The sequence below is a fragment of the Silene latifolia genome, chromosome Y, assembly GCF_048544455.1.
Source record: "Silene latifolia isolate original U9 population chromosome Y, ASM4854445v1, whole genome shotgun sequence".
Lineage (NCBI taxonomy): Eukaryota > Viridiplantae > Streptophyta > Magnoliopsida > Caryophyllales > Caryophyllaceae > Silene > Silene latifolia.
The window spans coordinates 192,535,825-192,550,686 of NC_133538.1; the positions used below are offsets into that span (position 1 = coordinate 192,535,825).

Here is a 14,862-nt window from a genome sequence, read left to right on the forward strand (position 1 = left end):
GGTCACCATGGTCCATCGCGTACCGTGGCTAAGGTACTTCAGTCTGGCTTTTACTGGCCTACATTGTTTGCTGATGCTAAGGTGTTTGTTTCAGCTTGTGATGCTTGCCAACGCTCCGGGAAAATTTCTAAGAGACATGAGATGCCACAAAATGGTATCCTATAGGTCGAGGTTTCTGATGTCTGGGGCATTGATTTCCAAGGACCCTTCCCGTCTAGCAAAGGTAACAGGTATATCTTGGTAGCTGTAGATTATGTGTCTAAGTGGGTGGAGGCGATTGCTTTACCTAATTGTGATGCCAAGACCGTGATTAAAATGTTCAAAAAGATTATCTTTCCCCGATTTGGTGTCCCTAGGGTCGTCATTAGTGATGGGGGAATGCATTTTAAAGAAAAGAAACTAACTTCTATTTTGTCTAAGGTTGGTGTCCAACACCGGCGCGGTTTGGGGTATCATCCCCAAACTAGTGGGCAAGTTGAGGTTTCTAATCGAGAGAATAAAGAGATTTTGGCTAAGGTAGTTTCTACATCACGGAAAGATTGGAATCTTAAACTGGAAGACACATTATGGGCTTATCGGACTGCTTTTAAAACACCGATTGGTGCATCACCATATCGGCTGGTTTATGGGAAGTCCTGTCATTTACCTGTTGAACTAGAGTGTAAGACTTGGTGGGCTTTTTGTGAACTTAACTTTGATCCTAAGTTGTGTGGTCAGAACCGTTTATTGCAGCTAGATGAACTGGAGGAGTTTAGGCTAACTGCCTATGATAGCTCATGCATCTACAAAGAGAAGACAAAGAGATGGCACGATAAACGAATCATACCTCGAGAATTTCATGTCGGGCAGAAGGTGTTACTATTTAATGCTCGACTGAGCTTATTCCCTGGCAAGCTGAAGTCCAGGTGGAATGGCCCTTATACGGTGACAGCTGTCACTAAATTTGGGTCCGTCGAGTTAGAAAGTTCCGAGGGCAATAGGTTCAAGGTAAATAGACAATATGTGAAGCATTACCATGAAGCAAATGATGCGGATAACCAAGTTGAAGTCCTGTACTTCGACAATCCTGATGAGCCAGCTAATTGAAGCCAGAAAGGTCGTGCAGGACCTCTTAAACCTGCGCTATCCGGGAGGCAACCAGGACTGTTTTGTTGTAATTTCGTTTGAACTTGTTATTTCATTTTATGCTGTGTGTTTAAAACGCTGAACTTGTGCCGCTCGTGTTAGTCTTGTACTTCTTGTGTGCGATTTTGCAGGTGATTGGCTCGATCGAGTGGTTTTATCACTCGATCGAACACTTTTACTGGGATTTCTACTCGATCGAACACTTTTGCTGGGATTTCTACTCGATCGAACATATTCTGCTCTCGATCGAATCCCTACAAATCCACACTTCTCGATCGAGTACCCCATCTCCTCGATCGAGCACTTCTGGCACTTTATCTACTCGATCGAACCTCTCCACCCTTCTCGATCGAGTTTTGCTATTCTTTCTTGCCTCCTGCGATGCTAAGAGGCTATATGTGACCGCCCATGTTCATGGTCGGTTTGGGGAGGTCCCTCCTTTACGTTGTCTTATAAGTTTTTTGACTCCCGTTGTCCTATTCTGTTTAGTTTGCATTTCTTTCCCTATTTTTGGTACAATTAGGACATTGTACAGTTTGGTTTGGGGAGGTATGCATCCATATCTGTGTCTGCATGTTTTGTTGCATTTCAGTTTGCATGTTTATTTATTTTTGCATGCATTGCTGTTCTATTTCAAAAAAAACCGTAAAATTCAAAATTTCACATTTATTACTGCAATTAGGTTGAGTCGGAATGTTGAATTTCTATGCTACTTTGAGTCCCTTTACCCTTACCTTGCATATTCTTGACATTCTGTTGGCATGGTAATGTGCATAACCTACGAGTTTTTGTTTCACACTTATCTGAACGAATAGACTTGACTCATATATTGGCAAGCTACATTTACATTCTAAGGTTAGAGCTGAATAAACTGGTGACATCCATGACCAGTTTCATATAGGATGTGAGTAGTACTCTCTATAAGGCATGTAACATCAATTTTCATAAACATGAATTCAGTCTGCTTGATGCCTGTATACATTCGGTCTGTGGTCGGTGACATATTTAGGAGAGGCAGTTCCCTTTATTTCATTCTACCCATGAGCTCCACATAGCCAAATTGCCCATTTTGTCCTATATAGCTACAATCTATAATTTTGCCTACCCTAGCCGAGCTAGTAATAGTAGCTGTTGGGAATGTTTCATTGCAATATGGTTACATATCTGGTTTGAGAAGACTGGTAGAAATGTTGAAGGGAATGGAAAAATATGAATGAAAAGAAAAAAAAGTTGTGAAAAAGAATGTGAAAAGAAAATAAAAGGAAAAAAGAAAGATTATGAAAAATCATGAGCTAAGAAATACTATTTCAGTGATTTACGCTCCCATGCTTTATTTGTATCTTATGGGGAGTTAACAATTTTATGATAGTGAGTGAGTTGTGTGCTGTAATTTGGAATTGTTTTTGTATTGATATAATGAGTATGAAGTTGGGAAGTGTTTCTAATTTGGACCCGTTGTTGCTACCTTGGCTGCTAACTCCACATCTCCAAATTCATTATAGCCCCTTCTTACCCATTACCTCACTTACCCAAATGTAAGTCCTCGACATGTGTCTTGGTCCCTAGTTGGTTGGAACGCATATGTATGGTTGTAGAGATTTTATTCATGTTAGACTGCATGCATGTTCTTATAGGTCGAGTCAGGTGAGTGTCTTTACTTCTTTCTATCTCTTACTTATATACTCACCTTGTGCCTAATTTGTGTGATGAGCGACCCGTGAGAGTCCGATATTTATGAGTCTTGCAAGGTCGACGGTTGAGTAGTTTGAGACATTAATTTAACTCATTTGCACTTACCTATTGCTACTTTGTCAGTTGTTGCATTAAAATGGTTTGGGTAGATTTGTAGCTTATGAATTGGTCCCGTTTCGTTAGTTGTCTTTAGTTGCGTTCATAGTTTGCTTGGGGACAAGCAAAGGTTTGGTTTGGGGAGATTTGATGCGTGTATTTTATATAAGGTTTTTATCTCATTTTACACGCATTTCTGTGTTATTTACGTGGCATCTAGCTATAAATGCCCCCGAATAGATTACTTTGGTTTGTCTTGTGTAAATTGCAGGTACAGACCAGAAAGGAGCAAAATCGAGCCTAAACTTGTCCTATTCGTATGCATTTTGGAGAATAAGGAATCGGAGCCCGGAATCTTTCACTTAGAGATGCGTGAAGTAGCCTTGGAAGGTGCCAAGGAGTTCACACATGCTAATATAGCTCGATCAACCAGTTTTGCTACACTATATGGTTGATTGAATGCTTTATCCATTAAGAATCACTCGATCGAGCTTTGCTGTTACTCGATCGAGATAGTTGTTACAAGGAGTACTCGATCGTACTCTATCTTCATTCGATCGAGAGGATTTTCAAGGCTTGTCCTCGATCGAGTGGTTTCATTTCACTCGATCGAGAGACTTTGTGTTTTATGCGAGTTTTAGTCTATTTTCGAGTTTGGGCTTTGTAATTCAGATATAAGCTATGACGACAGTGTCTTACTCATCCCTTCTTCTCTCTCCCTTACTTCGATATTTTTCTCTGTACTCTCTATTACTCTTCTCTTAGAACCCTAACTCGGATTTTGGCTACATGTAATTGCTATTTTTACTCCTTTCTTAATCTTAATTCATTATTGCTCTCTATTGTTTTCTCCTCTTTAATCTTTAATTGTTGTCATTAATCTCTCTTTATCCTTGTTATCATGCTTAATATTTATTGCTTATGTATTGTTGTTGCTTGTTCAATGACTATGCATAGCTAAATCACTCTTGCTAAGACATAGGGGAGCCATGATTTTAAGGGAATTGTGAAATGAGTAATTAGGTTTGATGCAAATTAGGTCTATGTTGTTAATCGCTACATATAACTGTTCTTGTCTATATGATTCAACGCAATTAGTCAATAAATTACGGTACACCTTGACCTAGATCGGAAGACTGGAAAAGGTAAGACCTGTAGCGAACATTAGGGCACTTTAGTGAGGGCAGAAGTTAAGCTACTAGTGCTTTAGGGCGAATTGAGACCGGAAGGAGATATTCATTACCCTGTGGATCGAACTTGCATTGACCGGAGACCTTAGATTACATATCTTGAGAATCGTGGTGAACCGACTGTCTTATCTGTTTTCTCCCTGCTTGTTTACCTTCTACTCTCTTGCTTTCCTTCTCTCCTTTGACCTTATTAGATTAGAATAACAATCAAAAACCGCCAAGAACTAGTTACCTTGACGGACTTAGTTAAGCTGACATTTTCCCATTTCCATGTGGAGATCGACCTTACTTGCCACGGACTTCTGTTAGTAGTAATAGGTATTTATTTTTGGTACCTGGCGACGGTATCACATGTCTCGAAGGCAATTCAAACAATTTTTGAAGGAGTTCGAGGAATTCGAGAAAAGATTATTGTTGAAAGATATAGAAAGAGGACTTGCCAAAGTTTCATTCAAGATAGAAAAGTTGTAGCGTGACTTTCATCAATCTTGTGAAATGAAAAAACAAGAGACAAAGATTGAGTCTTTTGATGTTTTTCACAAGGAACAAGAAGTGAAGCATCTAGAAGATGTGGGGAAGATGAAGCCTTATTGTGTGCTGCCAGAACCAGATCAAAAACCATTCGAGGTAGTCAATAATGATTGACAGTACGAGGAGATCGATATTGTTGAACCATTGAGTGATGATGATCAAACAGAAGATGCAATTGGTGATGTCTTATTTTCTTTTGAGGAGGAATCCCATATAGAAGGTACTTCGTTATTTGATCCTAACGATTGTTTTTGACAAAGAATTTGAAGAAGTTTATGTGATGCTCACGTGGAAGAAATTTATCCTACAAGTTATGACGATGCAATTCATTGATGATCTTAATCTTATGCCAATCTTGAAAGAGGAGTTTTTGGACAATAACTTTAATTTGGATTCTCGGATTAAGGAGCCATATCGATCACCAATCGATAAATACATTGATAAGAAGTTATATGGTGAGATTTGTCAACGTTATTTCTTATTAAAGTCAATTGTTATGGGGAAAATTGAAGATAAAATTAAAGTTTGCGGATTGAAATTTGTTTTCGATAAATTCGTGCATGGAGGGTGGTGGGGTGGAAGGCATAATATGAATTGCCACGGTCATGGCAAGTATAAGAAGAAGAGGTTGAAGATACGATGGCACAATAAGAGCTTGGAATCAAAAAAGATAAATGAGCTTAAAATTTGCAACGAGGATGATGAGCTCAAAGATGATTCGAGTACATTACTATTCCTTATCAACGATCTTGCGTCCAGATTTGTGAGATTCATATTTGATCCGGGAGGTTGATGGTCCAAGAATCGGGTCGATTATTTTTTGAAGAAGGGGAGTATGATGTGGGAGCATACTCGGAAAGAGCAAGGAACACAGGTTACTTGGAGAGCAAGGAAGCTAAAGTTGTCCACACGGTTTCCTAAACCGTGTATTAGCAAATATGTCAAGTTCTTTGTTCATAATTTAGTTTCCTAAAATTAGTTTCCTAATTAGTTTAAGGTAATTGTTGTTTCTTTCCTAATTTCAGTTTTCCATATTCTAACTAATAAATTTTAGGCAGTTGTTTATTTCCTTCTTGTTTATTTCCTAATCTTAGCAAGTAGAAATGATGTAAAACCGGGTACCAAATCGGTGTGAATGTTAGACACGAAAAGGCCTGATTTGGTAAAGTATTGTGAGTGATATTTTTGGTGTTTTATGAGTTTAAATTGCAGCGGAAAATGTTAAGTAAAATGGATATGGATTAGCTAAGAATCCTCACAAGATAACTCAACTAAAACTGAAATCTCCAACCAAGACCACACAGGAACAAGGAGGGAAACAAAGGATATTTCAACCAAGAACACACAGTAAACAAGGATGAAATAAGGCGTCGACCTCGCAAGGAAGACAAGAACACTCGCAAGCGTTCAAAGTTTGAGAGAAAATCTCCACACTTGGGTTTATATTTCTGAAAATTGGATGATTACAAATGAGGTATTTTGGCCCTTATATAGCAAATATGTGCTTGGGTTCCAAGGCAACATTAAATGCTAGGGGCAATTTCCTAAGCATGCTTGGGCTCCAAGGCATTATTTAAAATTATGTAGAAAAAATATGCTAGATTTTTTTGTAAAAACTAGGTGAGGAAGACTAAAATCATCCTCTCACTTGGGCGGCACTCCTCTTGGACGGCATTTCTTGGACGGTGCTTCTCGGATCAGCTAGAGCTCGACATCAAACTTATCATTGTGACATAGCTCGTATTTCTTCTAGCGCCAAAATAAGGATTCGGATCAGTGTTAAGTAAGAGTGCGCTAGAGCTCGACATCGCTCCTGCATCATTCTCCCCTTCTACAAAAGAATTTGTCCTCAAATTTTCATCATCCAAGTATGGAGATAGATCACCAATATTGAAAGTAGCACTTATACCACCATATTCACCAGGGAGTTCAATTTTGTAAGCACTTTCACCGTAGCGCTCAAGCACTCGAAATGGACCATCGGCCCTTGGCATTAACTTGTTCTTTTTCTTCGAGGGAAACCTCTCCTTACGAAGATGTAACCAAACAAGATCTCCCACCTTGAATGTAGGCTGTTTTCGATGCTTATTAGCTTTCTCCTTGTATCTTGCATTAGCCTTCTCAATTTGAGCTTTGATTTGCTCACAAGTACGCAAGAATGCAGCTTGTCTTTCCTTAGCTTCAAAACTTACCATCTCCTTCTTTGGAATAGGAATAAGATCAATAGGGAGATAAGGATTTATTCCATAAACGACCTCGAATGGTGCACGGCCAGTAGTCATAGACGGTGTACGATTATAGGCAAACTCAGCATGTGCCAACTTCACATCCCAATCCTTTGTGCTCTTACTCACTAAACCTCGTAACAAACTTCCAAGAGTTCGATTTGTCACCTCCGTTTGACCATCAGTTTGGGGATGGTGAGAAGTACTAAACAACAGCTTAGTACCAACCAAACGCCACAACGTCTTCCAAAAGTAGCTTAAAAACTTAGTGTCTCGATCGGAAACAATAGTTTTAGGAATGCTATGTAGACGAACAACTTCCTTGTAATACAACTCGGCAACTTTAGAAGCATCATCAGTTTTGTGACATGGTATGAAATGAGCCATTTTTTAGAATCGGTCAACCACCACCATGATTGAATCTTTACCTCTTTGAGTGCGCGGCAACCTAACAATAAAATCCATGCTTACCTCGTTCCATGGTTGTGTAGGAACTGGTAAGGGAGTGTAAAGCCCCTTAGTGAATGAACTTTTCGATATTTGGCATGTAGCACACCTTGCTATCACATCTTGCACATCCTTGAGCATCTTAAGCCAATAGAAGTGCTCTCCAAGGATATCATAAGTCTTATTGACGCCAAAGTGTCCAGCCAACGCTCCTCCATGTGCTTCTCTAACCAATAGCTCTCGAATTGAGCTCTTAGGAATACAAAGCTTGTTTCCTTTGAACAAATATACTTCTTGCACCAAGAACAAATTAGTAGGACTAGTAAGTTCATTTGAAAAATCAGGATCATCTTTGTATAATTCTTTCAATTGCTCACATCCAAGTAACCTCGCATCAAGTGCAACAAGCAAACAATGCCTCCTCGAAAGCGCATCAGCCACAACATTAAAGTTTCCCATTTTATACTTTGAAGAAAAGGTAAAGGATTGTAGGAACTCTACCCATTTGGCATGTCTTGCATTCAACTTTTGCTGTCCATGAATGTGCTTTAGAGCCTCGTGATCAGAATGCAGAACAAATGGTTTTGAGCGAAGATAATGAGCCCAATGATCCAGTGCTCGCACAATCGTATAGAACTCCTTGTCATAGGTGGAATACTTCAGCCTTGCTCCACCAAATTTCTCACTAAAGAATGTAATAGGTCGTTTCTCTTGGATTAGAACAGCTCCGACTCTAACTCCGCTAGCGTCGCATTCAACTTCGAACAATTTGTCAAAGTTGGGCAAAGCTAGAATAGGTGTTGAACACAACTTATCTTTGATCTCATCAAATGCCTTTTGTGCACTTGGATTCCATACAAACTCTCCTTTCTTTGTTAGCTCGGTGATAGGTGCAACAATAGAGCTAAAATTCTGAATGAACCTTCGATAAAACGAAGCCAATCCATGAAAACTTCTAACTTCAGTAGTTGTTTTAGGAATAGGCCATGATTGAATTGCTTCCACTTTTGAAGGATCAACGCTCACCCCTTCTTCTCCAACGATATAACCAAGAAAGGTCACACTAGGCACCATGAACATGCATTTCTCGAGCTTTCCATAAAGTTTATGTTCTCTTAACTTCTCAAACACCTTTCTCAAATGTTCCAAGTGTTGCTCCTTATTTTTGCTGTAAATAAGAATGTCATCAAGATAAACAACAACAAACTTATTAAGAAATGGCCTTAGGACCTCATTCATCAGCCTCATGAAAGAACTAGGAGCATTGCAGAACCCAATTGGCATAACAAGCCACTCATACAACCCTTGCTTTGTTTTGAAGGTTGTTTTCCATTCGTCACCTTCTCGAATCCTCATTTGATGATAACCACTTCGAAGATCAATTTTCGAGAACACACGAGCTCCATTCAACTCATCAAGCATATCATCTAGCCTCGGCATAGGAAAGCGATACTTGATTATAATATTGTTCACCGCTCGGCTATCAATACACATACGCCATGTCCCATCCTTCTTGGTACCAAAAGAGCAGGTACGGCACAAGGACTAAGACTCTCTTGCACATAGCCTCGATCAATCAACTCTTGCACTTGTCTTTGCAACTCTTTAGCCTCTTCTGGATTGCATCGATAGGCTGGTTTGTTTGGAAGTGTAGCTCCTGGAATAAGATCAATTTGGTGCTCTATGCCACGCTTAGGAGGTAATCCAAGTGGCAACTCTTCCGGGAACACATCACCAAACTCATTCAACAACATTTGGACAGTCTCGTCATGAACTCAAATTCCTTCTTCCACATCTCGAACCATAAGAACATAAGCTTGTTCCCCTTGTTCTAATGCTTCAACAAATTCTTTAGCATTCATAAACAAATTCTCATTTTTCTTCTTTACTTTGTTAGGTGACAAGGGTTTCAAGTGGAATCTGGTTTTACCCTTACTAACAATGTAAATGTTATCCCTTCCTTGATGAACAACTTCTCCATCAAACTGCCATGGTCGTCCCAATCGAATATGACACGCACTCATGGGTAACACGTCACACCATACTTCATCTTCATAGGGACCTATAACAAATGAAAGTAAAGCTTGTTTCTTGACTTTAATCTCCCTGTTTTCATTCAACCAATGCAGCATAAATGGTTTATGGTGATTACGAGTCTCAAGCTTAAAGGAATCCACCAATTCAGTAGCAACCGCATTTGTGCAAGACCCACTATCAATAATCAAATTGCAAGTCTTACCATGCACCTTACAACGAGCATGGAAAATCTGCTCACGTTGCTCCATTTCAATCGGTGTGGATTGAATATGCAAGTTTCTCACCACGAACATCTCCTTATCAGTGTCATATATATGATGGTTCGACAATATGAGTGAGAACCTCATCATCTTCTTCATCTCCATCGTTCTGGACAGAATTGACCTCCGTCTCATTTGTCACCATGAAACATGGAGTAATCTCACCTAACTCTTGAAGAGTAAGCGCTCTCTTTTGGGGACATTCGTTAGCAATGTGTCCATAACCTTGGCACTTAAAGCATCTCCTAGCACGCATATCTTTGAAATCAGTATCAACTCCTTTGCCTTTGTCTTTGGGTTCTTCCTTTTTTGCTTCCTTATTGAACGATGATGTAGCGCTTGACTTATAAAAAGGACTAACACCCTTAGAACCATCACGAGCAACCAGGGGTTTCTTTTCTTTGTCCTTCTTTTCAAACTTAAGAGCAAGCTTACACACATCATTAAAATCAAGGAAATTCTGAACTTCAACTCGTTGGGCCAATGAAGGACTCAAACCCTTAATGAATCGAGCAATTTGTATCTCCTCCCGTTCCTCAAGGTCACACACCATAATTAGTCTTTTAAACTCCTTAATGTAATCAGTCACACTTAAATTACCTTGAGAAAGAGATGTAAGCATCAAGTACTGCTGTTCATAGTCTCTTGGCACGAAGCGTTTTTGCAAGTGCTTCTTCAACTTATTCCAAGTCTCAATCTTACTCTTTCTTTCACGCATTCTTTGCTTCTTAAGGTTCTCATACCACAAGGATGCATACTTGGTCATTTTCAAGGTAGTAACCATGAATTGCTTGTGTTCATCATAGCCTTTATATTCAAAGACTCTCTCCGCTTGTCTCACCCAATCAAGGAATTTTTCAGCATCAAGTTCTCCTTCAAACTCCGGGATATCAAGTTTTAATCCACGATCATCATCATTATTCCCCCTTGGTTCAGGAATGGAATGATGGCTCTCATCGGAATCTGAACTTTCAACGTGCCTCCTCCCCTTCTTTCTAAGAGTATGATTACAAATCTGATCAATCTTGTAATTCATTTGTGCCATTCGTTTTGTTAAGTCATCCATACGTTCCTCTCATGGTTCTTGATATGAACCATCATGAGACATCTTTTTTTTTTTCACGGGTGAACAGTAAGTTTTTTTTTTATCTCTTTTTTTTTCAACACTAGCAATGGATCGTCTTGCTTATGGAAAATCAAGAGGCGAGGCTCTGATAACCAATTTGATGTAAAACCGGGTACCAAATCGGTGTGAATGTTAGACACAAAAAGGGCTGATTTGGTAAAGTATTGTGAGTGATATTTTTGATGTTTTATGAGTTTAAATTGCAGCGGAAAATGTTAAGTAAAATGGATATGGATTAGCTAAGAAACCTCGCAAGATAACTCAACTAAAACTGAAATCTCCAACCAAGACCACACAGGAACAAGGAGGGAAACAAAGGATATTTCAACCAAGAACACACAGTAAATAAGGATGAAATAAGGCGCCGACCTCGCAAGGAAGACAAGAACACTCGCAAGCGTTCAAAGTTTGAGAGAAAATCTCTACACTTGGGTTTATTTTTCTGAAAATTGGATGATTACAAATGAGGTATTTTGGCCCTTATATAGCAAATATGTGCTTGGGCTCCAAGGCAACATTAAATGCTAGGGGCAATTTCCTAAGCATGCTTGGGGTCCAAGGCATTATTTAAAATTATGTAGAAAAAATATGCTAGATTTTTTTGTAAAAACTAGGTGAGGAAGACTAAAATCATCCTCTCACTTGGGCGGCACTCCTCTTGGACGGCATTTCTTGGACAGTGCTTCTCGGATCAGCTAGAGCTCGACGTCCAACTTATCATTGTGACATAGCTCGTATTTCTTCTAGCGCCAAAATAAGGATTCGGATCAGTGTTAAGTAAGAGTGCGCTAGAGCTCGACATCGCTCCTGCATCAAGAAATAAGGCAAGTTGTCTTATGGTAAGATTCGAACTTAGGAAGTTATTTCCTAATCAGTTTTTAGGAGTTTCTAAGTTGTCTATTTTAGTATAAATAGAGAGCTTTGTAATTAGTTTTATACAATCGAGTTTGAGAATTAATACAAGAGTTTCTTGTACTATACTTATTGCTTGCGAGTTATAAGTTTGATTTCTTTCTGGCGAGGGAGAGATTTGAGTGTGATTCAATCCTTGCGAGGTGAGATCCCTACAACCTATTCGTGTGTATCTTCGAGTTCCTTGCGAGGGAGGAGAGTTTGTACATGTCATATCCTAGTTTTAGTTGAGGGGTCTTGCAAGATTTTCACAACTAATTCATATCCCTTTTATTTTTTCGTGCATCTATCATACAAAAAACACCAAAAACACTTTAATTCCGCTGCGTGTTTTATTATTTAAAAATCAAACACCAAAATCCAAGTAGTTTTATATCAATTTGGTAAAACTCGTGGTTATTTTACATCAACCTCTTTCCTGATTCCTTCCCATCCACCGGCTTATCCTCCCTCCATCCTACCCTTCATGCTCCAACGAGCACATAAGTTGACAGGAGATGCACAAGATGGCCTGAGAAGTACGTAATGATGTACATAAAGTTGGCCACAAAATTGAATATCCATATTTCATACAAAATTCTTTATTTCCGTGCTTCATGAGTGTTGGATTTTATTTGAATTATAGTACTGATAAATTTTGTATATTTAGAACATCAATTTTCTGGTTTGTTATAACAATATTCATCAGAATTTTACTCCATATTTTTGATTGGAGATTGTTGAGTACGTAATACTATTTGTACTAGTGTTATCGGAAACTCCGACTCAAATGGGAAAAAATTTGGAGAATGGGAAATAGCGAAGTGGCAGCTACGTACATTGGCTTGTTGTCGAAGCCATGGATACGAAGATATGGTAAACAATAGTGGATTTGGCTCTATTGTTGAAGTCATTGGAGCAATTAAATTAGGTTTTAGGAAAAGATTAACGTAAGGGTTAGTTTTCTTAGTTTTAGGTATGTGGGATATTAGATGAAAAGTTAATGAAAAAATGTATGTGAAAGAGTAAAATTCATATGTGAAAAAGTAATTTCAAAGTAAAAATCAATTGTGTAATTAATTAAGAAAAAATTGATAAGAATAATCCGACATTTGATCTATCTTCCCAAGTAATCCCATCTTTCATTATTCCCAAGAATAATCCAACCATTATACTCCACCTTCTGAAAACAAGCCATATGGAGAACTTACCTGCAACAACAGGTCACAAAGCGTCTTGCTTGTGACGGACATTATCCGTCACAATAAAGCAAGTGAAAGGTTTAGTGAAGGGGAAATTGAGCATCCTATGAATATTGTCACTTGCATATTGTGAGAGGGGCATTATCTGTCTTCAGCTTATGACGGATAGTGCCCGTGAGAATTTGTGAACAGGTCAAGCCACCATTCTCATCCTTCGTTCTTTTAATTTCGTTTTAACTCCTCAATACAACTTCCTTCTCTCTCTAAAGCGTAGAGAGAGATAAACCTCCCCAAAAAAAACCCTAACACAGCCCCTCTTTGCTCCGCCGCCGCCTCCTTTCCTCCCACCAACACTCCCTGCAATACATCTCGATCGCCGGAGATCCGGCCGTTCAATGGCCAATCTCCAGCGACTCAGATCTCAACCCCAAAATCTTCAATTTTCTTCCGTTTTAGCCCACTCGTTATCCAATTTTTTGGGGATTCTGGTCCATCCTACACCGTTGTTGCATGGTTTTTGTTGTCAATCAGTCCTTTGTTTTGATGTCCTGATCATATACCTATATGTTGGTATCGATCTATCGTTACACGCCTTGCATGCAGTTGAAGGTGATCCCCCCATTCCCCCCACCTTCTCCGGTAAGTTTTACAATGAAAACTTGATTTTTATTTTAAAACAAACAAAACTTTTATGGATGATGGTTGAGGGTCCGAGATGGAGTTCCCCCTCGCCCCTTCCCCCACCTGTCGTGTCCTTAACTGTGGTGCATGAATGGCTTTCTAAATGGTTTTCATTGTGTTCTTCTCTGCATGCATTTCTGAATCTCGGTGATTGTGTATCAGTATGGGTCAGTCGGGTTTCTCAAGGCTTTTGTTTCGTGTGTTGGTTTAATTGGGTGTATTCAGGTTGGTGTTAAGGATGGAAAATCGGTTTCTTTAGTGTCTGTCTGTTTTGTGGGTTTTAATGGTATGATTTTTGCTCTTTTGGTGGTTGTGATTTGGATGAGATTGTTGTTTGGGAGTTGATTGTGGCGATGGTTGGGTAGGTTGTGGAAGTCTTCACCTCTCAATGCTGTTTGTTCTCACTTTTTTCTCCTTGTTGCTCTTGTTTTTAAACTCCTATAATGGGAGACTTTGTTTTAGATGTTTAGTGTGTTCTCTTTGTTTAAAAATAAATTCCACTCGCGGATTAAACCCATGTTGGTGGTTGAGGGTGTCTTGTCCTTTAATCTTTGGTCTGTTGCTTCATTTGGGGTACCGCTTCTGGTGTATCTGGGTGGACTTTTCCGTTATGGTGAAGGTGATTGTAGTTTTGGGTTGTGTTGGATTTTTCCTAGATTGGATCTCTAGGATGCTTTTGATTAAGGGATTGGATGTTGGGTGCTCATCTTTCGTGTTTATCAACTGGTTGGGCTTCTTGATATGTCGGTCCATTGATTACCTTGTTCGATCTTCAAGATGTAGGGGATCTTTCTCCATCGGAGGCAGTCTTTGTCGACTTGCATTCCACCAAAAATTTCTACGTTATCTAAGCGTAAGTGCATCTTGTTCTCGTTGCCTGGAAGTTCAATTATCTCGATTTCCTCTTGAAGTTACTATCTTTGTTTCTACTGCGGCTGATGATTCTCGTGCCCAGTCTACCGTTCTCTACAACACGTCGTTGATACCCGAAGAAGTCATCTCTTTTGTAGTAGTTTTTATCTAAGTACTTGTACTTCGTTGTTTTATGTTGTCGTTTATAGGTATGATATAATAAGTCATACCACTACAATGTAAAACTCGAATCTTTCCACTTGTCAAAAAAAAAAAAAAAAAAATTCCTTTTAACTCCCATCTTCAACCCCCCTCTCCCTCCATTAATATCTGCCATCTCGTAGCTCCTTCTCTTGCTTGTATTTTTCCTCTCTTAGTGTTGATTCTGTACTCACCTTTTAAGCACTTTTTCTCTCTTTAGTCTTTCCTCGCCATGGTTGGGAGTAGTTTAAGCTCTTCAATTAAAATGTTGAAGTTAGTCATTGAATAGCAGCTACCCATGCTTCC

The 14,862-nt window shown here is 39.2% G+C and overlaps 1 protein-coding gene across 1 annotated transcript; it reads right to left on the reverse strand.

Moving 5' to 3' along the window:
- Positions 1–9,649: 9,649 nt before the first annotated feature.
- LOC141629702 (uncharacterized) lies at positions 9,650–10,648 on the reverse strand. Its single transcript, XM_074442671.1, has one exon. It carries the CDS (start codon positions 10,646–10,648, stop codon positions 9,650–9,652), a length of 999 nt encoding a protein of 332 aa, XP_074298772.1.
- Positions 10,649–14,862: the final 4,214 nt, after the last annotated feature.

Excerpts from the sequence above, each read along its gene's own strand:
- LOC141629702 (XM_074442671.1), bottom strand. The coding sequence starts at position 10,648 with ATGGCACAAATGAATTACAAGATTGATCAGATTTGTAATCATACTCTT.